Below are 26,456 nucleotides of genomic sequence, written 5' to 3'. Positions count from 1 at the left end.
TGACGTTGTTCGAGGCTGTATATTTTAACAGCGGTGACTGTACACAGGAAAAGGTGGAAAAGAAGGGAGGAAGGAAGGGGAGAGAGGCCTCTTCTCTCGGCGGTGTTCTGACCCGGAGGACGCGGGGTCGCAGCAGATGCTTCCGTCTGCCGGCGAGCCTGGCGCCCCCGTGTGGCAGGGCACACACAGTGCAGGTTCATCCCGCCAACCCACCGTTCGCTTTTAAGAAGATTGAATTCTTTTCGGCTCTGCGGGTCTTCGTTGCTGCAGGAGCTTCTCACCGCGGGGGCTTCTCTCCTGGGGAGCACAGGCTCTGTAGCTGTGGCGCGTGTGCTGAATACCTGTGGAGCACACAGCTAGTTGCTCCACACCACGTGGGATCTTCCCAGACTTGGGATCGAACCCATATCTCTTGCACGGACAGGCAGATTCTCTACCACTGAGCCACTAAGAACGTGAAATTCGTGACACGTTTTTTAAACTGTGTTTTCATTGACTGACTCGCTGCATCGAGCCTTGGCCGTGTCGCGAGACCTTTCGCTGCTCAGGAGTTGGAGCAGGCCGACTTAGTTGCTCCGTGGCGTGTGGGATCTTAGTTCCCAGACCAGGCATTAAACCAGCCTCCCCTGCACTGCAAGATGGATTGCTAACTATTGAACCACCAGTGAAGTCCTTCTTGACACATTGTGAAAAATTTGGGGGATATGTGTTATTTATCTAAGTTTCGGGGCATTAGGTGAGATCAAGATTTTTGCATTACTGCAGTTCAAAGGAGCATAATTCAATTTCAGATAAAACGGCACTAAGGAATCTGCCTCCAAAGAGAGGAAATGCAGTTAATTTTTTAACAACACGACTGAGATATACGTAACAGACTGTAAAAACCTACTGCTGGCTTACAGCTAAATGACTTTAACAAATCTGGGCCAAGCAGCCCGCACGACAGCCCAGTTTCACAACCGTCCCATCACACCACAAATGCAAATGGTGGCTGGGTTTCCTGGCAAAATCCATACCCAGGTCAGCATTCCAACCCCCGCAAACCAGCTCCAGGAAAGGCCAGTTCAGCTAGTCAACCACACGTCCAGTGCACCCGCAGCTACCCAGCCTTCTTCCTTCCTCTCCCCCTGCCTCCAGTGGCAGGACCTTGGCCTGTCCTGTCTCCTGGACACACCTTTCCCTCTCCACCTGGTGCTGTGGGAGGCCACTCAGAGCTGAAGGCACATGTTGCTTTCTGGGGCCCTGGGCTTTGACGGTCCCAGAGCTAGCTCGGTGTGCGGAAGCCTTCTGTCCCAGGCCCTTCAGTCTGCTGCTGCCCTGGATAGAGGCTGTGTCCTATGGCCCTAACCTGATGCACCAAAGCTGGCCTCCCAGACCCGCTCTCCTGTGCTGTTGGGCGTTTCCCATGGGAGTGGAGCTCAGTAACTCTCCCCCCTTCTCCATGGGTCTGCCTTGCCTCCTGGCCCAGTTTCTCTTACTTGCTCACCCGGTAAAGGTGGTCCAGGCTCTCGGGCGTCCTGGTGGACTTGCTCTCTGTGGTCTCCGTAAGCTACGGGAAGTCCCTCTTCCCTTGTCTGCTGCAGAGGGTATGGATATTTCTCTGCCTTGTTCACTTAAATATTCCAAAGTCTTAGAAGCATACCTGACCCATAACAGGCATTAATCAAAGTGTAAGCTCCCATGGATTTGGAGTTCTGTACGAGACCCCTTGCAAAGGGCAGGAGTGTTCTCAGTTCCTGTCCATCCGGATGACTGTGGAGACGCTAGGGGAATGGGTCCCATTTGATCTAGGAGCCCCATGGACAGCAAAGACATCCGACTAGTTCATCCTAAAGGAAATCAGTCCTGGGTGTTCATTGGAAGCACTGATGCTGAAGCTGAAGCTCCAATACTTTGGCCACCTGATGTGAAGAGCTGACTCATTGGAAAAGACCCTGATGCTGGGAAAGATTGAAGGCGGGAGGAGAAGGGGATGACAGAGGATGAGCTGGGTGGACTCATGTCCACCGACTCAATGGACATGAGTTTGAGCAAGCTCCAGGAGACAGTGGAAGACAGGCCTGACATGTTGCAGTCCATGGGGTCGCAGAGAGTCGGAAACAACTGGGCGACTGAACAACGAGGCCCCTTATGGACAATCGAGTCTCGTTTCTCTGAAGAGCCCTGGTGGACCAGCCCACCTGGGGAGCTGGCCGCCTTCCACAGAGCTCCCCACAGCCCTCCCTCGCTCCTCAGCTCAGGAAAGTCTCACCAGGTGGGTCAGTTCCCTCAACTGGACCCAAGTTCCCAACTGAGCCAGCCCGTTAGGGCAGCTGCTTCCACCACTGTAAAGCGTCTGCCTACAATGCGGGAGACCCGGGTTCAATCCCTGGGTTGGGAACCTCTCTTGGAGAAGGAAACAGCAACCCACTCCAGTATTCTTGCCTGGAAAATCCCATGGACGGAGGAGTCTGGTGGGCTACAGTCCATGGGGTAGCAAAGATTCGGACATGACTGAGCGACTTCACTTTCACTTTCCACCTTCCACCACTGCTGTTCAGCCTTTTGGGCTGGGATCTCCCAGCCCTTTGGATCCCCCCAAACTAGCCCCCACCAAACAGGTCTCCCTAACCCCATGTCCCAGCTTTCTGGGGGTCACCTTGAGCACACGGTCCCACAAGCTCTCCTCTCAGTTCTGTGGCCAGCTTAGTTCTTGGCCTCTTTCCTCGTTTCCTCCTTGCAGCGTGTCCCAGGCCTCTCCCTTCTTCAGTACAGGGAAACGCATTGTCGGCCCCCTGGTGTGAGCCCCGAAGGGACACTGCCATGCTTGTCCACGCTAGATCCGTTCTAGAGGAGGCCACTCTGGGCCCAAGGGCTGAATCAAAAGTCCCAGAGACCCTCCCCTGCTCTCGAAGCCGCTCCAGACTGAGTTTGGCACGGCCCAGGTGGGAGATCCCCGGGCGTCAATAGGCGGTGGGGGCGCGGCGGGTACAGGCGCGCTGTGGGCGGGCTTAGGGGCGGGGCCGAGGGTGCTGACCTACTGAGGGCTGCTCTCAGGGACTGGGCGGGGCCGAGGACAGTGCTGGGGGCGGGGCCCGGCCGGGGCGGGCCTGAGGTTGGGTTCTGATTGGGTCGAGCCTTGGGGTGGGCCTCGCTGGGGGCGGGGCCGAGGGCAGCGCGGGGGGCGGGGCCCGGCCGGGGGCGGGGCCCAGCGCGGGCCGCGGGGCCGGACTGGCCTGGCGCGGCGCTGAGGGCCGGACCCGGCGCGTCCCGGGCGGAGCCGCGGCCCCGGGGCCTGGCCGGCGGGGCGGGCCGGGGCGGGGCGGCCGGCGGGCGGCGGCGCCCCTTCCCCAGGTGTTGCGGCGCTTCCACGTCGCCAGGCGGCCCGCGGCTTCCGCGCGCCCAGGCCGCCCCAGCGTCCGGAGCGCCGGCCTTTGGGCTCCCGCGCCATGGCGGGGCCGGGCCCCGGGGACCCGGACGAGCAGTACGACTTCCTGTTCAAGCTGGTGCTGGTGGGCGACGCGAGCGTGGGCAAGACGTGCGTGGTGCAGCGCTTCAAGACCGGCGCCTTCTCGGAGCGCCAGGGCAGCACCATCGGCGTGGACTTCACCATGAAGACGCTGGAGGTCCAGGGCCAGCGGGTCAAGGTGGGAGGCCGGGCCCGGGCCCCCCGCGGCTGGAGGGGTCGGGCCCCGCCCTGGAGGGTCTCCCCTGCGGGGGCGGGGGCCGCAGCGAGCGCCTGACCGCTCCGCGGCGGCTGGGCCCCTGCCCTTCGTCCCGTCCGAGCAGGCCTGGGCCTTGGCGTCGGGGCCGGCCTCCGTGCGCAGATGGCGGGCCTCGGGGCGCGGGGGTGCGCGTGTTTGGGGGGTGCGGAGAGAAGGCCCTGCCCCGCGAGCTACAACCCCACCCCCGGGGACTTTGCTCCAGTCTCCGGTGCCCGGCGGTGCGGAGCCTCGGGTGCAGGCCCCGGGGGCGTCGGGCTGGCCTGCCCCTGCCCCACCCCGGTCGAGGCCCCCAGCTCGGCCCTCGGTGGGGACCCCAGGCCGCAAGGGACACCCTCCCCCTCTCCGACCCCGCACAACTAGGAGGGAGCAGGAAGTAGTTGCTTCTGGGACCGGAGGGCCAAAACTTTTTTGTCAGAATTTCCGGCCTGGCCACGCCTCCCTGCAGTGTCTTTGTGGACCGGGTGGTGGAAGTTGACTCGGCCGGGCCGCCCGGGTCCCCTCCCCCAGCTGCCGCCCGACGGGAGCTGAAAACGGCCCCGGAAGGTGGGGGCGAGCCGCAGGCTCCGGCGGTGGCTCTCCAGAACCGCGGGATGTAGCTGCCGAAGCGTCCTGGAGACGGTCTGACAACTAGCGTTTGTGATTCGCCCGTCAGTCTCTTAACGTGGGTGTCAGCCCTCCGTGGTGGATTGCGAGACCATTGTTCTTGCTCGGTAGCTTCGCTGAATGGCGCCGGACTGACATCCTTTTCTCTCTTTCGTGGTTTTGCGTTCCCACCGGCTCTGGCCTGGCTCCCAGGAGCCCTGGGCAGGGGTGGTCCCCTTACCTCCGTGTTTTCTGGTTGAGCCCCCATACCGTGTGCCCGGCTTCGCTGGGCTGCCTGGGTCTGCTACCGGTTGCCTTTTGCCAGAAAGCTCAGCTCTTTGTTTCTGCAAAATAGGGATAATTTCTGGGTGTCGCCTCCCGCCAGCCTCACCATGGAGAAGTCAGCCAACAGCAGTTACAAGCCCTCAGCAAGCCCTCAGCGCCTTTGGAGTAGATGAAAGGGAAAGCAGAAACTCCATGCCCCCAGGGATCCTTTTTTTTTTTTTAATAGTCTTTGGAGTTTGTGTATGTTGGATCTCCTTAGGACAGGAAAAAAGGACAAGGTGTGGCAGGCAGCTTTGAGTCACTATTCGGGACCACCCTATGGAGCAGGTGGAGGGAAGAGCTGTGGGCTGGGTGGAGTGCGTCCGGGATGGGTTGTGCCCTGAGGCGCCGCCAGCAGCCCGGGGAAGGGGCCAGCTGAGGGACGGGCGTGAGGGATCAGGGTGCGCCGCCCCCCCACCGCCCCCGGTGCTGACGGAGGTCAGGGAGGGGGCAGGGTGTTCCTGTTCACCTGGCGAGGTTACAGGCAGGGCAGGGCCAGGGCTGCACTGTGTACCTGAGCGGGTTGTGTAATGCAGGGCGGAGCTCGGCGGTTCCCTCTCCTGACGGTCACCTCCAGGGCGTTCTTCCCGGGGGGCAGGCGGGTCTGGGTCTGGGATGGGGAAGCGGTTTGGACAAGGCAGCCCCACTTAGGGTCACGGCGGCCGACCCTCTCTAGAGCCTGCAGTGTACCGGTGGTTGCGCAGATGTGCCCTGGTGCCCAGCCCCACCTCCCCCGGGCCGGGCCTCCCCGGGCGCACAGCTGGGAGGCAACAGACAGGGAGGTTTTCTTGGAGCGTTTCTGACTCCACCGCATCGGGGACTTTCCCCTGCACCCGACCGCTGCTTCCGTTTGCGTGGAGTAGGAAAGCCTGTTGTAAAAACAGGCAGTGTAAAAATAGGCAGTTATTTACATTTTGCAGCCAGAGAAAGACGAACGTCAGCACTGAAGAGACCGTGGCCTGAACCCGGGAGGTGGGGGTTGGCAGCGGGGACAGGCTTCCGAGTCCTGGATTCTGGGCTCTTGGACTCAGCAGGTCCTTTCTCCTCACCCATAAGATATCTTTGGGGTGTCTTCCAGCCATGTGACTTTAAAAAAAAAAAAGTCAAAAAAGTTTATCGAAGTTCCACTTAACACACAGCAAGTCTCTCTCACTTCGGGTGCCCAGGTCTGTGATCTAGACAAATGCGGGCAGCCCTGTGCCCGCACCAGCACGTGCAGGGGCCGATTGCTCCCGTCCACCCGGAACGTTCCCGGGCGTCCCTTTCTGTCAGCGTCCTCCCCCGCCCCGGGCCCTGGCAGCTGCCCATCTGTTTTCTCTCCGGTTGCAGCAGTGTGACTTTAACTGGAGCCCTCGACGAGCCAGATTTCATCGCTGTTTCTGCAGAAGGCTCGTCCGCATCAGAGATTTACTTTAAAACCCTCCCAGGCCTGTCCGGGCTCCAGCAAGTGTCCAGTGTGATCTGGGCCGCCTCGCCTGTGCTGGCGGCTCTCGTTGGTGCTCGAGGAACCTCAGGGGGAGGTTCACCCCTCGCTCTTCGGCAGTCTGGCCACAGTGTCTGGGGTGCGGTGGGCTGAAGGGGGAGGCCGCGGGGTCGGGGCGCCTTAACGCGCTTCCCACCCAGTAGAGCCGTGCTGGCACTTGCGTCTAGTGTGGCGTTTAGGTCCTGCTTGTCCTTATTTGAATAAAGAGTTCTGCTTTCCAAGAAATAGAAAGTTAGGGCCATCACAGATGGAATTCAACCCCTTTATTTCAATAGTCACTCCCTCTTGCAACCAGCATGACATCCCAACCCCTGTCCTAGAGGGCTGGGCCTCCGTCTGCTTTGCCCACGTCATCTCCCTGCCTCAAGCGAACTGTCCAGCCTGTCTCGCCCTTTTGGTCCTTCCAACATGCCTGCCTCAGGCCCTTTGCACCCGCGGCCCCGCCTGCCCACATTCTGCCCGCAGGCCTCTGTGTCACAGCTGCTTCATCTTTCGGTTGCTGTTGCCCCGGGCGCCTCTTCAGAGAGGCCTTTCCTGACCTCCGAGGCCCTCCACCCTTGGGGGGTAAGTTTAAGGGTGAGTTCATAGCCTTTACCAGGACTTGACCTTGCCTTGTTTGTGATCCAGTCTGCCTTGCGTACCCCACACCCTGTGAATCCCCACACCTGCCTCAGTGTCAGATGGACGGTGCCCACTATATGCCTGCTCCTTAATTTTTATTTAACGGGAGGAAGCTGAAGCCAGGATGATAAGGAAGTGACCAGGACACACACATGTCCGTGGCAGAACCAGGCTTTGGACCCAGGATCTCACTGGCTCTAAGTCCAGCATCCACTTTTACACTTGACTGCCCGTCAGTCCTCAGCCCAGAACGGTGACCCTGAGATTCTGCATGTTAATGACTCGTGAAAAGGCAGCTGTGGCCACCACACTTGGGGAACAGTGCGTGGACTTGGGCATTTCTGAGATTTTCAGGAATGAGGGTGGAAGTTGAAACCCCAAGGACTTTCCAGGGTGTTGTCTGCTAACAGAACATACGGCCGCACCCGGGGCTCCTGGAGCACTCTGCTGGGGGGAGGCTCTGGCCTGCAGGCTGAACCTGGAGGGGGTTCTGGGGGCCGCGGGCCTCTCAGCAGTGGCATCTCTGGAGGAGACCCCTGGACTGGGGGTCTGGAGGTCTGAGTCTCTCATCTGGCTCCGTTCGGCCTCTTCTCAACCCTGGCCAGTTGCTTTCCCTGCTTGGAGTCCTGGGCTTCCTCCTTCATGAAACGGGACTGTTCACTCTACCTCTCGGGGTTGCTGGACAACTACAGACCTGCTCAAAACAGTTACAAATTCCCCTTGTATGTCTTTGGATAATCCATCCCCATGGATCAGAGGTTCATAGACAAAAGGCCATGCTGTTAAAAACTCTTTTCCATTTCTGTCCCCCTTTAAGAAGGCAGTCAGTGTTAACCTGTCTCTTTGTCTATCCTGAAGGTGCTGTTGTGGATAAACCAAGGAACTCCAAACATAAGGGATTATTTTATTGTTGCTGCTGTTAGCATTTTCCTCCCTAGGGATTATTATTAAGACTATTTCTTAACCGGCCCGGCCCCCCCACCTCACGTCCCCCAGGAGATCTCAGCCAGTTCTAAATCCCGGATGCAGCCTGGGCACCGCTCTCCCACCTTATCTGGGACAACACAGAGGCCTGTTATGTAAAATGGTCTGCACCTCACAGGGGATGCGCAGGTGGGTTGACCCCAGAGGGGTGCACTGCTGTGTCGGGCTCTCCGTCGGGGTCGCTGTCCCCGTGCAGGCAAGGTGGCCAGGGCTGTCTGGCATGCAGCTCAGTCTCGGCCCCGGGGCCCGGGCCTCAGGACCTTGAACCCGGCCTCGGTCCAGCTCTGCAAGGGGCGGGGCCGGAGTGCAAGGCACAGGCTTCTGTCTGACGTTTGCGTCCTCAGCCCTTCCCGCCGGTGGTCTGGCCTTGCTCACATGCTTTTTCCTATTTGGATAAAATTAGTCTGACTTTGCTAATTTTGATCAGCAATAGCAAAAGGACCACTGGGTAAGAGAAGAGTTCTGGGCCCTGCTGGTGGTTGGAGGAAGTGTGTTCCGGGCGCTGTGAGGGCCATCCTCACGGCAGAGTGGCCTTGCCTCCCAGGAGTCTGCCAGTCCCGAGGCAGCAGGTGTGGTGGGCAGACGCAGGAAGGGGGGCTTTGCTGCCTGGCCTGCTCCCCGGTCACCCCAGAGCTGAAGGGCCAGACGCACAGCAGAGCATCAGCAGTGGGAGCTGAGGTCGGCGTGGTTTCAGCCCGTCCGGGTCTTCTCTCCTCCCCTCGGCCCGTGCGACCCTTGCAGAGCTGGTGTCGCAGGGCTATCTCCGGAGGCTCTGGGCGGGAGGGGCTGTGGGGTGCCCAGCAGCCCTCCCTCCGTCCCCCGTCTTCCCTGTTTCCACCTCTGTTCACGTGCTCTGCTTCACGTGCTCTGCTCCACGTGGTCCTTGCCGCCCTGTGAGACCCCATTTCCCAGATGGGGAGGCGAAGGCCTTGTGGGCAGGCCTGAACCAGAACCTCATCTGACGCCTGTTCTTCATTGCTGCGTGCACGCCCTGTGCCGCTGCCAGAGACGCTCGCGCACAGTTGCCCACGGAAAGGTTTGGGAGCAACGTAACCTCCAGGTCGACGCGCGTCACTCGTGTTTCACGGTTTCTTAGATTTTGATCGGCGGTGCCACATCGACCTCCTGATGCCTTCCGCTCGTTAAACCAATCCTGATGAATTCAGATGAGTTGGGAGAAGGGGTGCCTATGGCTAGTGTGGACAGAAGGACGCACCTGCCTTCTAGAACAGCCTGCAAGATGCTGTCATGTTGAGCGCACAGCAGCAGAGCCGAGCCAGCACTGGGAGTCAGGGGCAGTGAGCCAGGCCCGTCTCTGCGTCACAGACTTGTCCCCTCCCTGCCTGGCCTCTCTGGCCTCTGCTGCCCTGGGCAGAGGCCTGAGTAGCCGCGGGCCAGGTGTGTGACTCTGCACACAGCTTGTGCAAAAGGCAGCAACCGGAGCTTAGATGTGTCTCTAGGATCCGTCCCTCTCAAAGTGGTCTCCCGGGGAAACCGTGTCCGCGTCTCCCGATGTTGGGTCACGGGGTGGGTTTGATGACCCTGGAGGGTCAGGAGCCGCTGGAGCGGAGCCTCCCGTGCTGCCAGGAGGCCTTTGGTCCCAGAAGAGGCCCGACTGAAAGCAGAGTCCTGGCTCTCGGCAGACTGGGCCTTCACGAGGATGCGCAGGCAGTCGCCTTGTGTGGGGGACAAGGTTCATCCCCGAGACCTGCAGAGGCGGCCTCCGGCAGATGGTGGGCAGGTCACTTTCGGTCCCCAAGTCAGTTCCCTGGGCCCCTGTGTGAGGAGGCTGGACCGCGATCACTGAGGGGTTCCTTTTTCTTTATCTGGCCGTGTCAGGACTTAGTTGCGGCGTGTGAACTCTTAGTGTGGCCCGTGGGCCTAGTTCCCTGACCAGGGATGGAACCCGGGCCGCCTGCAGTGAGGTCGTGCAGTCCCAGCCACTGGGCCATGGGAAGGCCCCCATCCTCCTCGAGGCCACGTGCTCCTGGCCGTGCACCTGCCTCTGGGCTGAGGCCTGTTTTCGAGCCTGGGCCAAGTTCTCCCTCAGGGACCAAGGTAGAAGTGACAGCGGCCGCTGGGAGGGGCCTGCAGACCACTTCCGGCTCAGGCCCCCCGCGTCCCGAGACACCACGGCCAGCAGCGTGGGGACTCGGGTTTGGGTCCATCTGACCAGTTTTCAGAGTTTTGGCTTAAGAACTAATTTTTCCAAGGTCCCCTTCTGCTATGAAGAAGCAAAGAACTGCCTCGTCCCGCCCGCCTCGTCCTGCCCATCTTGTCCCGCGGGGGAAGCCTGCTGGGATAGAGGCCTCTGTGTGCCCACCGGGAGGGACGGTGCTGGGCACGGGCTCCGGCGCAGCTGATTTTCCTTCTTAGGTTTCTGTGACCTCATAAGTGGAACTGACTTCCCGCTGCAGCTCGTGGGAAGCCTCCCTGGAGGGCAGCGCCTGGCCTGCCCGCCTGACCACAGGACCTGCCCGCAGAGGGCTTCCTTCCCGGCCGGGCACTGGTTCTGTGCCGGGTTAGAGGGATGAGACAGTCCGCCCTCTCCAGAGCCCGTTCTCGACAGCGAGGGTCAGACTGGCAAACAGGAGCCGTGCACACAGCTCTGTGCCCGTTTGCCCGCCGTGAGGCCCATTTCGTTTGGCCTGCACAGTGGCGATTTGTTTTAATTGAATGTGCGTTAGGCAGGGTATCCTTTTCGGTCATCTTACTGCATCTCACGGCCCCTGCCTGGCCCCCAAGGGCACCAAGTTTGGGGCAGTCGGCATCCTCTGTGTTGTGTGCTGTTATAGAGTCCAGAGCAGAGGGCTGAGGACCGCGGGGAAGGCAGGTCCACTCGGTGTGGGGCCCAGGCCCGGGTGTCGGGGGAGCTCCGCTGACCAGGTGACCCAGAAGGTCCAGTAGGGGTTCACCAAAGGTCAAGGTGAATGCAGTCTCTCCTGGAGAAGGGGCTATGACAATGATAATTCTCATCACGGGTGTGGGGACCCAGAGGGACAGTGGGAGCCCGGAGTTCTTAGAGGTGGCCCTTCGAAGGGAAAATAGGCTGGTCCCGCACCTGGAGGCTGTCCTTTCCCATGAATTCCCCACCCGCCTGTGTGAGACTCGCCCAGCTGGCCCCTGGTGACCTGGAGTGGGCAGCTCCCCCGCCCGGGGCCCTCTTCTGTCCTGACCCGGACTCACTCTGACTATCTGCGCCTCGGAGACGCCTCTGGCCTTCACGCTGGGTATCCGCAACCCAGAGAAGCCCCCAGAGTCAGCTGGGAGACGACAGAGCCTGGCTGGGAAGATGGGGAGTGGGGCTTGGTGTGGCTCGCAGCCCGAGGTGCTGGTCCATCCGTCCAGTGAGCGCAGGTGGAGGACGCCCAGCAGGTGGGCACAGGGTGCCCAGTGGTGGTTTCAACTCAGCAGGTGTTTCTCGGTCGCCAGCTCCGGTTCTGCACTCTGAGTAGTGAAACTCTCCGTGAGGATGCAGGTGGCCCGACAGGGAGCTTTGCTGAGTCCAGGCCGCAGCTCCGCACCGGGCTGCTGGAGGGGGGCGAGGCTCGACGGGTGGGCAGGTGCCCCTCCAACCAGCGCACTGTGTTTATCCAGCACCTTGTGCGTGCAGGTGCTGAGCTCGGTGCTGGGCACACACAGAGAGCCAGGCAGACACGGCACCTGCCCCCAGGAGACCCACGTGCAGGAGGGATAGAGCTTGGAGGAGGGCTGCGTGCCTGCCGGGCGGTGGAGTTGCTGAGGAGGGGACTCGGGGGTGGGTGGCGGTGGTCTGGGCAGGAGCGATTCAGGTGGGGATCTGGACGCGGGTGGAGGCTGTGGAGCTTTAGGGCCAGTGGGGGACAGACAGGCCAGGTGGGCACGGCCCACGGGCGATGTGGAGGCCCAAGGGTGCCCTTAGGGGTGGATGGCCAGCAGAACCTTGGCCGGGTTCCGCTGGCTCCCCGGTGGCGCCGCGTGGGAAGCGGACCCAGTGCCAGGCAGGTCAGGCCATCGTCTGCAGGGAGCCTGGTGTCTGCCTGGCGGGTGAGCCCCGTGAAGGGGCAGGAGCTCCCAAGGCAGAGGGGACCCCGCACCCGGGAGTGCCTTCGTGCTGGGCCTTGCGGAGGGCTGTGCGGGAAGGCAGGCAGACAGGAGGCCGGGCCTGGACTCAGCGTGAGGCTGAGATGCCTCCCCTGGCCGGCTGCCGCACCCCCAGAGCCGCCCTTGTCCTCTGAGCCGTGGGGCTGGGGGTCTCTGCCCACGCCCCCGAGGCCCCGTGTGATGCCCCCCAGCACGCCCCTCGCAAGTCCCCCCGCCGCGCATCCAGGCGGCACCTCTCGTCGGGTTTCAGGCCGCATGGTGCTCAGGTGGCTCCAACTCGGGACCCTTCTCACAGCCCCCTGGGGCCTGGCCTGCTGGAGGAGCTGTCCATGGCTGTCTGGAGGGCGGGGCGCTCCAGGCCTGGCTGCTCCCGGCTCCCGGAGTGCCAAGGGCGTTGGGGCCTGGGACAGATCGGGCCGCCTCTGCCATCCCCCGGCAGAGCCTCATGGTCCCTTTTCCGATGCCAAAGCCTGAGAGTCCAGGCTGGAGAGGGCGTGGCTGGCCCTGCTGCGTCCTGACCTGGCTCTCCTCCCCCGGCTCTGACGCGGAGAACTAGGGTGGCAAGATCACCACCGCGGGAAGGACCTACTTTCCAAAAATACCTCCTCCAGCCCTGCCCAGACTTCGCGAGTGGGCTGCCCCAGATGCCGTGACCTGTGGCCGGCTGGGTCGGTTGATCACTGGTTTGTAATTGTCGTCAGCTACACGGGTGTGTGATGCGTCCACAGGCCTCTCACGCAGAGGCCTCCTGAGCACTTCCGGCTCGCTTCCCTCTCGCTTCTGTTGCTGCCCCTCCTCCCCGACGCACAGGCGTCTTCCATCGACTTCCTGCTTTGGGACCCGAGGCTTTAGCTCTCAGCACAGCCCTTGCCCCCGTCTCTCTCGCACACACTTTGGTCCTCCCAGCAGAGGCGTGTGGCGGCGCTGATTAGATCAGCGCTAACTTCCTTTCCGTCGTCTTCTCACAGTGAACCCCAGTTGCCCACGTCCCCCGACCTCCACCGCTGCCCGAATCACGGCCGTGACCTCCCGGCTGGCCCCCCGTTTCTGTCCTCTCTCTCCCATTTTGTGTGTGAGCCGCACAGCTGCTTGTGGGACCTTGGCTGCCCGACCAGGGATCGAACCCGGACCGTTGGCAGTGAAAGCACGGAATTCCTAACCTCTGGACCACCGGGGACGCCCCATATGCGTGCTCTCCTCTCCATGCAGTAATCAGAGTGATCTTGATAAAAAGCAAATCTGATTGCCTTCAAAGCCCTGGTGACCCCTCGACTCCCAGGGAAGGCAGGGCTCCTCACACTCCAGCCCCTTCTCGCTTCTCGGTCAAGCCCCGTTTTTCCCTCCCTTTTCACTCTGCTCCAGACACACTGGTGCTCTTGCTGCTCACACCGGTTGTGCCTCTGCCTCGGGGCCTTTGCACTCTCGCCCGGAAATGCGCGTCTCCCGGGCATCCGCCCAGCTAGGTAACTTTCTTCAGGTCTCGCCTCGACAGCTATCTCACTGAGGGCTTCCTACCTAAAATGCCTTTGCTCGCCGTATTTCATGGCCGCTTCCCCTGCGTCCTTCCCTCTCATCACTGTCTATAGCACACGGATTATTTCAGTACAGATTTTATAGCAACTCTTCTGTTTACATTCTGTATTTCCGTGTAAGCTAATATGTTATACACCCTTATTACTCACTGCTTAGCATCTGTCTCCTGCACGAGACGGTGAGCTTGACCGCAGGAATCTGCGTCTGTTTCCTGTGGTGCCTGGAACTCAGAGCAGGTGTGCGCTGAGTGCTTGCTGGAGCGGCTGAGTGCGCACGCTGTGATTAGTCAGAGCTGTTCAGGGCTAGGCCGTGTGGCGTGTGGACTATGCCACGGTTATTTTCTGTTTCCCGGGGTCCCTAGCTCTCCCTGGCGGCCGCGATTGTCTTCTTTCAGCTCCAGACTCTGCCCTCGTTGGCGTGACTCTCCTCTCCTCACCTGTCCAACATACCGTGTAATTTTCTCCTCACTGTCTTGCTTCCTCTCAGCTCCATCTTCTGGAAGAAGTCTGTCCCAGCGCGTTGTTGATTTCTGTCTTGGATTGTGGTTCGAGGAGTATTCTTTGAGAACGCCGTCTTTGGAGGTTTATTGGGGCCTATTTTAGGGTCCAGCACATCACTTTATCTCGGTCAACGTCCCGTTCATTTTTCTTCATTTTTTTTCACTTTGTTCGTCAGAGTAAATAGTCTCTAGATAATTTCTTCAAGCCCACTGGTTCTCTTTCCTCTCCATCCTGCTGTTACGCTCAGTACATGAATTTTCCACTTCACTTACTGTGATTTTACCTTCTAGAATTTTGACCCTATTAAAATACGATTTTACAAATGTTTTGTAAAATATTTCATTTCTTTCCTGAAACTCCCTGTTTGCCCACTCAAGAGTGATATTTTCCTTTAATTCTCAGATTACACTGAAAATAATAGCTTTAGTTCTTTGTGTCCCCAGAGTCCAATATTGGGTCCCTTTTGGCCTCATTTTACATTGACCTCGCTTCTCTTTAGGGAGTCCAATCTTCCCTATTATTTATTTACTTTTCCACGTTTAGTAATTTTTTCCTACTGTATATTAGAAATACTGGTTTATACCTTGTTTGACTCTGGGTTGTGTTATCTTCTTTTGAAGAGCACGGATTCTGGTCCTTGTAGTCAACCCAGCGACTGGCTGATCACCTTGAACGTGTGTCTGGCCTTCGTCTTTTCTTAGGGCAGACAGGTGCAAGCCCGATGGTGTTTCTCTAGCCTCTTACCTTGGTGGAATTTGGCCTCCAGACGGCGAGCTTAGCTTTGGGCTTTGTTGGGCAGGTGTCAGGAGGCCAGCCTCTCACCGTGGTCCCCATGTAGCCGCAGGCATCCTGACGTCTTGGCCTCATACCTCGGTCACTCCGAGGGGCTCAGGCGCCTCCTCCCCAAGGCTGTGCCGGAAGGCCTCCCAGCAGGGCTCAGCCTCCACGTCCAGTCTGTTCCCATCCCCGGAGGAGCTGCTGTCTGGTTCAAGTCTCAGCCGATGCACGGGGCCCGCGGGCCGGGACGCCCAGGGACGCCCCTGCCCCGACACCGGCTCCTGGGCTCTCCCACCCCCTGCTTCGCTCTCCATCCCAGTCACATCAGCTGCTCAGGGCTCTGCTCCCTGCCTCCTGGGCTCAGCGGGACCGCCGTGCCCTGCTCGGACGCTCGCCCCTGTCCTGCGGCCAGTCCAGTCGCAGGAGAGCCCCGGCGAAGGCTCCCTGGTGCTCAGGGTGGGCTCCGCGAGCGTCGCTCCCTTCGGGGTGGGGGGTGGTCTCGCGTTGCTTGCCGTTGGCGTCCCAGCACGGCCGCCTCTGCGTTTTCCCGTCCGCTGGGCGTTCAGGGGGTGTCCGCCGCTAGTGACTCTGCCCGCGCTGGAGGCTCTGGGGAGCTCCCCCCGCGCTGGGGGCCCGCCACCTCTCTTCCTTTGTGTTCAGTCCTGTTTGCTGGGTCCCCGTTTTCTTCATTCTGGTTGATTTCAGCAGCTTCCTGAGAAAGGGTGGCAGGTACATTTTCTGATACCTGTGTGTCTGAAAACGCCTTCGTTAAACCATCGCACTTGACTCGTAGGGATTAGGGGAGAATTCTGGGCTGGTGGTCATCTCCCTTCGTAATTCTGGGCGTCATTTGATTGGATATCTAATGGGATGTGGTTCTTGTGCGAAGCCGCGAGGCCCGTTTTCCTTTCTTTTTCTTCCCTGTAAGTGTGAAGGCCCTTTCCTCTGCCTTCTTGTCACGGAGTAGTTCCCGCAGCCAAGAGTCTGTGGGTCCGTCTTCCTCCGTCGTGCCTGCTCGGTGGCCCTTTCAATCAGTTCCGAGGAGTTTTCTTGAAGCATTGTTTTGAATTTACTGTTCTTTTTTTCCCCCCAAATCTCTTACTGTCTTGATGGTGGACCATCTAGGCAGCTTCCACGATTCCTTTTCTCTCCTTTCCGTCTCTGCGTTTTTTTGTTTTGCCTTTGCTTGGAAGGAGTTGTTCAGGTCTGTCTTCCAGCCCTTACGTCACATTTTCCATTTATGTTTCTAACTTTCAAGATGTTTTTTTTCCTTTCCAAATGCTCCATCTACTGAAAATGAAGATGATCTCCTACCGTTTCGTGGGTCTTCTCTAATGAAGATGCTGACGACTGTTTCTGAGATCGCGAGGCACTCTGCCGGGCTCCTGTTTTGTCCAGGATGCTTTCTCCCGTGTCTGTTTGGCCTCTGTCTTCGTGATCTGCACTCCCCTCTGGGGTGTGGAGGGGAGTCCTTGGTCATCTGGGTCCTGGGCTGGCGTGGTGCTGAGGGTCCCGCCTTTTCCATCACCCCTGCCTGAGCGGTGCCCAGGGCCTGCTTCCTGGAGACCCTCACCCTGCAGAGCACACGGGAAGAATCCGACAGGGGGTCTGGTTTGGCGAGTCGCGGCCCAGAGGGCGTCAGCTGTCTTGTGGGGCCAGGAAGAGGTGGTCACGTGCACAGTGCCTGGGCTAGGGGTCCTGCCCACAGGACTGTGCGAGGCCTCCGGGTCTGTCCCCACCTGGGACACTCCTTCAGAACCCGACAGAGAGGCCCCAGAGTACCTGTGCCCATGGAGGAGAGCAGGTGGCCTGCAGCTCGGGCTGGGGCCCGAGCCAGTGTCCTCAGGGTCCCCGGGCCTGTGGCCTGTGCAGACGGAAGACCCCCACCCTGGGGTCCCTCCTACCAGCCCACTGCTCCTACTGGGAGCCAGAGATGATCTTGCCACGTGGGCCCCTGTCCTGCAGCGCCGAGGGGCGCTGGGGCAGCGAGGGCCTGCACCGGAGGAGCATTGCGCTTGGGGTCGGGGTTGCGGTTGGAGTTGGGATTGGGGTTAACAGGCTGAGTCAGCTGATGACCGAGGCCCCAGGAGCAGACTCTGCCCATTGCCTCCCCCAGCCCCCTGTCCCAGTGTTGGCATCGTCCCCGGGCCCGCTGAGGCCAAGCAGAGAGCCCCAGGGCTGGGGGCCTCCCCATAGTGGGGGAGGCGCTGGACGTGGTCCTGCAGCGAGCCAGTGTCCAGGGCAGAGAGGGTGTCACGTGGGTCTAGCGCACGTCCTGCCTCAGCGCGGAGCCTACACTTTTGCCCCCCAGGACTCAGGAGGTGGGGGTGGGGCTCTGCCTCTCCTTGGTCCACCCCATCGTGCTCAGGCTGCTGAGCTGCCTTCCAAGAGGCCAGGAGACCTCTGTGCCCTGTCCACCTCCTGGCCCGTCCTGTCTGGTACCTGCTGGCGGTCCGCCCTGCAGAAGCAGCGCTTTAGGGGTGGGTCTGGGGGCCTGGCCTCCTGGTCCCCTGAACCCGCAGGTTCATGGGGCCCCCATTTCTCCAGCTGCAGATCTGGGACACGGCTGGCCAGGAGCGCTTCCGCACCATCACGCAGAGCTACTACCGCAGCGCCAACGGGGCCATCCTGGCGTACGACATCACCAAGAGGAGCTCCTTCCTATCGGTGCCGCGCTGGATCGAGGACGTTCGCAAGTACGCGGGCTCCAGCATCGTGCAGCTGCTCATCGGTGAGGCTGGCTGGCCGTCTGGCTGTCTCCTCTCTGAGCGAAGGGCGGGCGGAGCTTGGCCAGGCAGGCACAGGGCCAGGACCCGAACATGACCTAGAAGATGCGGTTCCTGCTAATCGCCTGCAAAGTTGCACCAAAGCGGGAACCAGGGGAGGCGCCTGGAGGCAGTCACCACGTGGCCGCGCCACGGCCGAGGCTGGTGCCCTCTATGTCACGCGTCTTCTCAGAACCCTGCCTGCTCCTCCTGCATCAGGAGGCTCAGAAATGAGAAGTGATTTCTCCCCAGTCCACGCAGCCCCTGAGCACATGAAGGAGGCTGGTTGTGATTCAGAGGCTCGCTCTGCCATCCGCTGCAGAGGGCCTTCTCACACATCTGTCCACCTCCAGGCCCCTCTGAAGTCGGACCCCCCACCCCACCCCCCAAGCATCTGATCGGGAGGTCTGGGTGGGCGTCTGTCCACCTCCAGGCCTCTCTGAAGTCGGATACCCCCCGAGCATCTGATCGGGAGGTCTGGGTGGGCGTCTGTCCACCTCCAGGCCTCTCTGAAGTCGGATACCCCCCGAGCATCTGATCGGGAGGGCTGGGTGGGCGTCTGTCCACCTCCAGGCCTCTCTGAAATCGGATATCCCCCGAGCGTCTGATCGGGAGGTCTGGGTGGGCATCTGTCCACCTCCAGGCCTCTCTGAAGTCGGACCCCTCCCCCCACCCCCAGAGGGTCTGATTGGGAGGGCTGGGTGGGCGTCTGTCCACCTCCAGGACCCTCTGAAGTCGGACACCCCCCGAGCATCTGATCGGGAGGGCTGGGTGGGCCCGTGAGCACAAGTTTCCGGCAGGCTCCAGGTGCCGTGGTGAGTCCACCCGAGAACCACTGCTGCGGGCTGTGCCCTGACTGCCTCTGCCTTTTCCTCCTGCATCAACGTCCAGACCCGGACTCAGGAAGCTGTGGCCCAGATGTGTGTCCCTGGGGCCCTTGTCGCAGGCCTCAGGCTGGATCCTCTCAGCGGGCTTGTACAGAGGGGCCTGGGCTGGAGCGTGGGTGCGCTGGGCCAGGCTGTTCCTCACCCGCCGGCAGGAAGGGGGCCCTCCCACCTGCCTGGACGCCCCCCTTTCATCCAGGACTTAGAACAAAACCTTCCCCGCAGAGCGTTTCACACAAGCTCGAGAAGGGAGTAGCGCGCCGAGCGCGGGTCAGCAGCCGCCGCAGGTCCGCCTGCAAGTCCTGTGCGCAGTCGCCTCCGGCCTCTGCCCCTGCCCCGCACGGTCCTCCGGGGCAGACCCCAGCACAGCCGCGTCATTCCCGGGTGTTGCAGCACGGGGCCACCAGAGCCACACGGGCTGTAAACCGTGCGATGACAGTGCTGTTTCCACGTCTGAAAAATGCTGGCCTCTCCTGACACAGTGAGCTAGCCGACCTGCGGTCAGGTCATGGGCACCACGTATGCTTTTATTTTCCGATTGTTGAAACCAGGAGCCAAGTAAGCGCCCTCCATGGACGCGGGCTGCTGCACTGTGTCCAGCTATCAGACAAGTTGCCGGGCTTTTCTTCACGGCGTCTGTGTGTGTGTGTTTTGGCCATACCACGCAGCTTGGAAGATCTGGTTCCCCGACCTGGAACCGAACCCTGGCCCCAGCAGTGGAAGCCCTGGGCCCTAGCCACTGGCCCGCTAGGGACCCCCAGGTCTTTACGGCGCCTATTTGTTGTTGTCCCTGTGACCACATTATGAAAGGCAGTCGCTCGCTTTAGTCGCCAAGTCATGTCCGACTCTTGCAACCCCATGGACTGGAGCCCCTGAGGCTTCTCTGTCCATGGGATTTTCCAAGCAAGAATACTGGAGTGGCTTGCCATTTCCTTCTCCGAGATGTATAAAAAAAAGTCTTGCATAAACTGGGCCAAGGAGCAGCTGACCAGATTACCTAAAATATAACGAATCCCCTTAGACCTCAGAGGAGAAGCTGAGGCATGCTCTCAGAGCAGCTGTGGTCTGCACTGTTCTTACCAGAAGCACAAAATCATCAACACCCATGATCTTACAGAGGATTAAAAAATCCCCCTCTAAAACAGGAGAGGGTTAATAATAAACATAATAACAACGTTTTACCAAAAAAGAGGCACGACCAGGTTTCTTTAACTTCACGCCCTGGTGGCTCAGCGGTAAACAATCCATCTGCAGTGCGGGAGACCTGGGTTTGATCGATCCCCTGGAGGAGGGCATGGCAGCCCACTCCAGTGTTCTTGCCTGGAGAATCCCGTGGACAGAGGAGCCTGGTGGCTGCAGCCCTGGGGTCAGCAGAGTCGGACTGAGCGACTAAATAACAACGGCAGAGTTGACAGGGGGCCAGCCCGGGGCCAGCTCCCATGCCCGTCAGTCCCTGCTATGCAGAAGGCGGCGTCCGGAGTGCGCAGGCCGAGCCTCCGAGACAGTGAGTCACCCCAGGTCACACAGCAGGCAGCTGGAAGCTGGTGTCCCTCCCCACAGCTGTCTCCAGCTCTAAGGACCCGCATTCTTTTTGCCCAGCTCTGCTGCTTCTATTTCGTAGAAAAAATTCAGTAAAGTATACAAGCCCCTGGCACAGAGAAAGAAGAGATGAGACGAGGGGGTAGTGAAAGTGATAGTTACTTCAGTGGCGTCCAGTTCTTTGCGAGCGCAGGGACCGTAGCCCGCCAGGCCCCTCTGTCTGTGGGATTCTCCAGGCAAGAATACTGGAGTGGGTACCCTTTCCCTTGTCCAGGGGATCTTCCCAGCCCCGGGATCAAACCTGGATCTCACGCCGTCAGGGAGGCCCCAAGGGCCGGGTGAGGGAATTAAAATCGAGACAGAGTCCCAGGCTCGCCTGCCTCACTGCTGCCCCCGCTTGCCTGCAGGGAACAAGTCGGACCTTGGGGAGCTGCGGGAGGTGCCACTAGCCGAGGCGCAGGGCCTGGCGGAGCACTATGACATCCTGTGTGCCATCGAGACGTCGGCCAAGGACTCGAGCAACGTGGAGGAGGCCTTCGTGAGGGTGGCCACCGAGCTGGTCGTGCGGCACGGCGGCCCGCGGCTCAGCGAGAAGGGCTCCGACCACATCCAGCTGGACAGCAAGGACGTCGCGGAGAGCTGGGGCTGCGGCTGCTGACGGGGCGCCCGCAGGGGAAGCCGGGTCACCGTCCGGAGGCCGCGCCACCATCCGCAACGGCAGCGCCGGCCTCCGCGAGGGAAGCGGCAGGAGGGGCCTGGTGGCCTGAGCCGGGGCCGTGGCCCTGGGGGGGCCTGGGAGCATCCCCCCAGCCCTGCGTTTCCTGGTTTGGCCCGTCTCACCCCCGAGGCTGCTGCGGGCTGTGGCTTTCCAGGTGCCCGGCTGGGGCCCCGGGTCCCCCCAGGGCCTCCTGTGCAGCCACCGGCCCCCTTCCTTCCGTCACTGCCAGCCCTCACCCAGCCCTGGCCGGCTCCTCCTCAGCAGGCCCTGCCTCTCCCATTTGCCCCGGGCCCAGCAGGGGCCGTCACCCGCAGAACTCGGCCCTGGTCTGGGGGCCAGAGCTTCTCCACTCAGGTTGCCAAAGCAGTGACTCATTTAGCCCTGGTTCTCAGGAGGCTGGGGGGAGCGGATGTGAGATGGGGGGATGGATGTTTCAGGGACTAGTGGAGGCCACCCCGTCTCACCCCCCGTGCAGAGATGCTTGCTGCCACGGTCAGAGCACCAGTGCCCCCCGGCCCTGCCAGTCTAGCTTAGACAAAGGGCGCAGGCCTGGCCGTCCAGGGTCTGGGCCCACCTCCCTTGTGGCTTTCAGCTGGGGCTGAGGTCAGAGCGACAGCAGGGACCCTGGTCCCTGGGGCCCTTGGAAGGAGCACTGTCCCCTGGGCTGGGGGGGTGAGTGGTCTCCCCTGGTGACCCCCAGCCCCTCCCCATTCAGCCCCTCCCCTCTCCCACCTGCCAAGCGTGTCCTCTCTGCAGCCAGGCTGCCGGCTCTGGTCCCGGAGGAAAGGATACTGGCCTGGTCGGGCCGGGAGCTGCTGGGCAGGGGTCTGCCCTAGGGGGTCAGCCCACTGTCGGCTGGGTGGGCTGGGAACTGGGAGCGAGAAGGCTGCCCGCTTCCCTCCTCTGTCCTGCTGATGGGTGGGGGCCTGGCCTCTCGGCCTGCACAGCAGAAAGTGCCTGCGCTGAGGTCTCAGAAGGGCCCCTCGGGCCAAGGGCAGAGGTCCTCCAACCCCAGGACCCCTCTGCTCAGGCCCAATGTTCGGGCAGACCCAGGTGTTTGGTCCAGGCCCAGGTCTGCCCTGCAGAGGGAGGCTGCTCTGCTCCGGGGGCAGGCGGGGCACCCCAGTTCCAGGGAGCACAGGTACTGAGCCCGGGCCCAGGGCTGCCGCACAGGCCTCAGGGAGGAAGGGGGCCTGGGCTGCAGGGACCATCCAGGGGGACAGCTGTCCAGCTCCAGGGGCTCCTCTGCCACTGCGGGCCGTGCCCGCTGCAGCCTGGAACTCGGGGTCACCTTGGGCTCCCCGCTTTCTCTCCCCTCCCCACTGCCATGTCCCTGCTGCCCCCTCCGCCCAGAGCGGCCCCACCCCCTCCCCTGGACTCCTCCCTGAGCGCTTAGGCCTGAGCTTCCATGCTGCAGGCGGACACCCCCCGCTGATGTCAGGGGGGCTGTGAAAGGTCCCTCCCCCACCCGACACCTTCTGGCGCCCGGTGCACTGAGACGTGGTTCACCCTCACGGTGTCCACCCCCACACGGCTCTGCCCCGGGAGCAGCCCCTGCCCTCCCCGCTCCCCCACCCTCCCCTTGAGTCCATGTCATTCACAGCCCACGGCGAGAACCACCTCCTGCGAGGTTCTGGGTCCTCAGTCTCAAACGCCCACGCCGGTGCTCTGGACGTGGCCTGGGGGTGCCCGCCAGGCAGGGCCCTCACCATCTTTGGGCCCTGGGTCTTTATCAGACGGCCCTGGACTCGGTGAGAGTTAATGGGGACGGATGTGAGACGACACAGCCCGCCTCTTCCCAACTATGCAATCTCTTCCTTTGTTTATAAATTACCCAAGATCAGGAGCAGGTGGGGTCCCGGCTCCCCCCCGACCCCCAGGGGCTGCAGGAGAGGAAGTGGGCCAGAGGGCGGGCAACTGTCCCAGCTGCCAGCCACCCCCGCGGAGGAGGCGGTCGGCGGTCTGGGCTCAAGGAGGACCAGGGGACAGGGAGGTTTATATTTCACAGGAGGAGGGCGGGCGGGCCAGGGACCCCCAAGCCAGAGCGGTGGGTCCCTGTCCCAGAAGCAGGGCAGGATTGACCCCAAGGACACAGGCCCCAGCTGGCTCGGAGCTGGAGGAAGCTCCTAATTCATATTGAACTCAGTTACTTCGCCAGGAAGGGCGGCGGGGCTGGGGCCTCAGGGACCCCCGAGCCTGCCTGGGGTGGGGAGGGCCTGAGGCCAGGATGCTGTTGCGTTTGGAAATTCTCATTGCCTATTTATGAATATACGAATCTTTATAGCAAATCTATTTTTTAAAACATGGGAACAAGTTGCCTTTATGGAGACTTAGCCGAGCCAGAGTGTACACATCCCTAAACCAGTAAACGTTTCTCTACGTGCTCTCCGCACCCAGACTGGTTCTCTTGCTTGACGCTTGGAGATGGCCCCAGCAGCCACGCACCCAGAGTCCCCCAGCGGGGCTCCGAGCCCACACGCTGCCCCTGCCTGCCCTGGGTCCCCTTCTGAGACAGACACTGGGTGCCCCACCGGCCTCCACTCAGACGCTGGGCTGGTTTGCAACCTTGGACGACGCATCCTCTGCCAGAGCCCTGGTTTACTCAGACGGGGGACACGTGCTTCCAGCATCCATCCCAGGCTGTGGGCAGTCACGTGGCCAGGGTGGGGCGTGGGTGCCAGCAGCCAGGAGGCATGAGAACCGGGCGGGAGCGGGGAAAGGGCCCTGGGTTTTCCAGAGATGGGGTTGGGGGTAGTTGGAGGGCGGGAGGTGGAGGTGGACCCAGCCATTTTACTAGGAACTCGGGGAATAGGGAAGCCCGGATCAGTGTCTAAACACAGGGATGCGGGTTTCCAGGGCGCTAGGAGGGAAGCACCTCCGAGCCTGCATAAGGGCTGGCTGGCGGCGGGTTTCTTCTGAGCTACTGGCGACTGGCCCGGGGCACCGCGACGGTGCACAGCAGGCTCCCCAGGAGAGCCAGGCCCAGCGCGGCCACGACCACCAGCGCCGCGTCCCACCAGGGCCCCGGGCAGGCCCAGGACTCGCGCAGGCTCCAGCCGCAGGCGCCCAGCTCCCAGCCGCTGAGCTGGGCGGGCGCGCGGCCCGCGGCGTGGGCGGGGCCGGCGCAGCGCAGGCGCTGCAGCTGCTCGGGCGCGCGGTCCTCCAGCCAGAGGCGCAGGTAGACGAGGTCGCAGTCGCAGCGCCACGGGTTGTGCTCCAGGTCCAGGGCCTGCAGCTGCGGCAGGTGGTCGAAGGCGCCGGGGGGCACGCTCCGCAGGCTGTTGTTGGTCAGCAGGAGCTGGCGCGTGGGGGCCGGCAGGGCGGGGAGCGCCTCGAGCCCGCGGCCGCGGCAGTCCACCTGCAGCCCCATGGTGTCCAGCGCGCGGCAGGCGCACGCGGCCGGGCAGCCCTCGGAGGCCTCGGCGGCCGCCCAGACCAACAGCAGCGCCACCCACGCGGGCATCGGGCGGGAGGGCTGCGGGGACAGTGGCAGTGAGGGCCCGGCGGCCTGCCTCCGCCCGGGCCCGAGGGCCAGCGGGGCCCGACTGGACAGGGGACCGCTCACCTCCTCTTGGGCCTCGGCTTTCTCCTCCGTGGAATGGGTGGTGGGCACGTGGGCGTGAAGCTCCCTGGACCCAGCCAGGCTGGCCCTCCCCGGATGCTCAGGTGGCTGGACCCTGAAGGTGGCTACGGTGAGGGGGTCGAGGAGTGGACTCAGCCGCTTCCTGGGAGGGGTGGGCCCGCCTGCCCCCTGCCAGAGACACCAGCCCGTGCTTAGGGCCGGGGGCAGCAGGCGCCCGCTCAATGACAGCAGGCCAGGTCAGGGCCTCTCCCCAGCACCCTGCACACCTAAGCCTGGGCCTGGCAGATGGCGTGCACACCACTGACCACCCCTTGGCCCGTGAATTCAAACCCCTCTTCCTGGTTCACAGCAGAGTGAACTTTCTCGGAGTCCCTGGTATGCAGAGCAGCTGGCTGAGGTTGCTTGGTTGCAGGGTAGGGTGGAGAAGGGGACCCAGACCGGGCTCCATCTGGAAAGCCCTAGATCGAGGCTCAGGCTTGGAGTTGGGAAAGAGGCCCAGAGAGAGAGACTGCCTTCTCCAGGGCTGCCCAGCGCTGTCAGACACCAGGTTTGCACTGGGTTCTTAGAAACCCCAGCTCACTGCCCCTCCAGGACTTGGTGGAGGCTACCTCCCCTTCCAAAGGTGGGCTCCCATCAGGGCTGGCCCGTGGCAGGCTTCCAAGGAATGTCTGTTTGATAAACCAATGACTCTTGACTCAACCAAGCACCTGGTATCTCAGAGGGAATGCCTGCCCGTGCCTCTGCCCCCGCCCCCCACTCCGCCCCTGCCCAGAGGGGCAGAGGTTGGACTTGCTACAGGCCGCCTCTCTCTGCCAGGCCTGGACCCAGAGGCCCCCAACCCCCAGGAGGGGCCCGCACAGTGGGAGGTGGTGCTGGGTGATGAGGGCCACTTACCTGACTGGCCCGCCCTCGGGGCAACCCTTCTGTGGCCTGAACTGTCCTGGCTGGAGCCACAGTGGCTGGCCGCGCTGTGTGAAGCAGCCGACGGTGACCCCTGCCTCAGTGGGAGGAAGGAAATGGTGAAAATAGCCTGGCTTATCCCTGTGTGCAGCCCCTGAAGGGCCTCTCTGCAGAGGCGGCGGCCCTCGGGGGTTCCAGGAACTTGTGCACAGAACCGCGGGTCAACCGGTTTATCAGAGGGTGCAGTGCATCCCGGGGCTTCCCTGGGGACTCAGCTGGTGAAGAATCCGCCTGCAATCGGGAGACCCCGGTTCCATTCCTGGGTCGGGAAGATCCCCTGGAGGAGGGCATGGCAGCCCACTCCAGTGTTCTTGCCTGGAGAATCCCCATGGGCAGAGGAGCCTGGTGGCCTACAGTCCACAGGGTCACAAAGAGTCGGACACGACTGAGCGGCTGAGCACAGCAAGCACACTAGTGTATCCCACTGGACCGCAGGTCCTCAACGAGCCTCAGTCCCGAGCGTGGGAGAACCGAGAAGGCTGGGGAGGCTTCCTGGGGGAGGGTGCCTTGCATTTTCACGTCTGTCAACATTTTGCAAGCATGCTTAGCCATTCGGTCGTGTCTGACTCTGCAACCCCATGGACTATAGCCCGCCAGGCTCCTCCGTCCATCTCCTACATTGGTGGGCAGGTTCTTTACCACTGAGCCACCTTAATGCTTTCTGATCCTTCTTTTTAACAAAGAGCTGCACCAGTCTCGAGCTAGAAGTAAAGCCCTCAGATATATGTGCAGTGTGTCTGTTTCTATAGGACATTCGACTCAGGGGAGTGACTGCAGCTTCCCATCTATGTTAGTGATATAACAAAATGCCGGGGTCCAGCCCCGGTGGATCCAGGGAATTCGAAGGGTGGACGGCGTCGGCGTGGAAAGACTTGTTTATTTATTAAAGTAAGATTAGATTAAGAAATTATAGTGTAGTAAGAAGATTAAGTGAAGGAAGAGGGCTGAATAGCTTGGTTTACGCGGAAGGCCAATAAAATTCCAGACAAGGAATTTGCACCATCTACGTTGGGCCACCGGCGCCCGCTTGAATATCTAAGGGTGCCTCGCCTTAAGCTCCCTTTCTCGCGGATCTTAACAGCCGGGGCAAGTAAGTAGACGTGGAGAGCCTCCGCGCTCCAGGTGGAAATTCAGCCCGAAATTAAAGTAAAGAGCAGAGAGAGGGAAAGAGAGAGAAGAAGAAAGAGAGAGAGACACGGGGGGAGCCAGAGAGCCAAAAAACCAGGCTGGGAGACTAGTTAGAGAAGCTGGTCCAAGAAGCTGGCCCCGGGCCCCCGGTCCCTGGCCCCGGGAAGCTGGCCCCTGGAGCTGGCCCCCGGCCCCGGGAAGCTGGCCCCCGGAGCTGGCCCCATCCTTTATTGTTCAGAAGGCCTTTTATACTTTTGATAAAACACAGAGATCAATGGGTAACACAAG

General features: G+C 61.4%; 2 protein-coding genes and 1 long non-coding RNA gene across 6 annotated transcripts; 1 reads left to right on the top strand and 2 right to left on the bottom strand.

Moving 5' to 3' along the window:
* On the bottom strand, positions 1-3,134 carry LOC121817305 (uncharacterized). The gene is made up of 2 exons (XR_006057167.1): positions 2,639-3,134; positions 1-341 (listed from the first exon to the last, which is right to left on the bottom strand). It is a non-coding gene; the product is annotated as an uncharacterized LOC121817305 (long non-coding RNA).
* A 197-nt stretch (positions 3,135-3,331) lies between these two features.
* RAB43 (RAB43, member RAS oncogene family) lies at positions 3,332-22,881 on the top strand. Of its 2 annotated transcripts, none has more exons than XM_060402698.1 (3): positions 3,332-3,626; positions 17,145-17,322; positions 20,187-22,881. In XM_060402698.1, the coding sequence occupies exons 1-3, from the start codon at positions 3,429-3,431 to the stop codon at positions 20,435-20,437; spliced, it is 627 nt and encodes a 208-aa protein (XP_060258681.1). In that variant the 5' UTR covers positions 3,332-3,428; the 3' UTR covers positions 20,438-22,881. The 2 variants fall into 2 exon arrangements, with proteins under 2 accessions (XP_060258681.1, XP_027813648.1); XM_027957847.2 differs by having other exon boundaries at positions 17,139-17,322.
* On the bottom strand, positions 22,757-25,098 carry GP9 (glycoprotein IX platelet). Of its 3 annotated transcripts, none has more exons than XM_042236696.2 (3): positions 24,975-25,098; positions 24,063-24,248; positions 22,757-23,972 (listed from the first exon to the last, which is right to left on the bottom strand). In XM_042236696.2, exon 3 carries the CDS (start codon positions 23,958-23,960, stop codon positions 23,418-23,420), a length of 543 nt encoding a protein of 180 aa, XP_042092630.1. In that variant the 5' UTR covers positions 23,961-23,972; positions 24,063-24,248; positions 24,975-25,098; the 3' UTR covers positions 22,757-23,417. The 3 variants fall into 3 exon arrangements, with proteins under 3 accessions (XP_042092630.1, XP_042092629.1, XP_060258682.1); XM_042236695.2 differs by having other exon boundaries at positions 24,063-24,184; XM_060402699.1 differs by having other exon boundaries at positions 22,757-24,248; positions 24,975-25,076.
* Positions 25,099-26,456: the final 1,358 nt, after the last annotated feature.

The sequence above is a fragment of the Ovis aries genome, chromosome 19, assembly GCF_016772045.2.
Source record: "Ovis aries strain OAR_USU_Benz2616 breed Rambouillet chromosome 19, ARS-UI_Ramb_v3.0, whole genome shotgun sequence".
NCBI lineage: Eukaryota > Metazoa > Chordata > Mammalia > Artiodactyla > Bovidae > Ovis > Ovis aries.
This window is presented reverse-complemented; position numbering and strand designations above follow the sequence as displayed.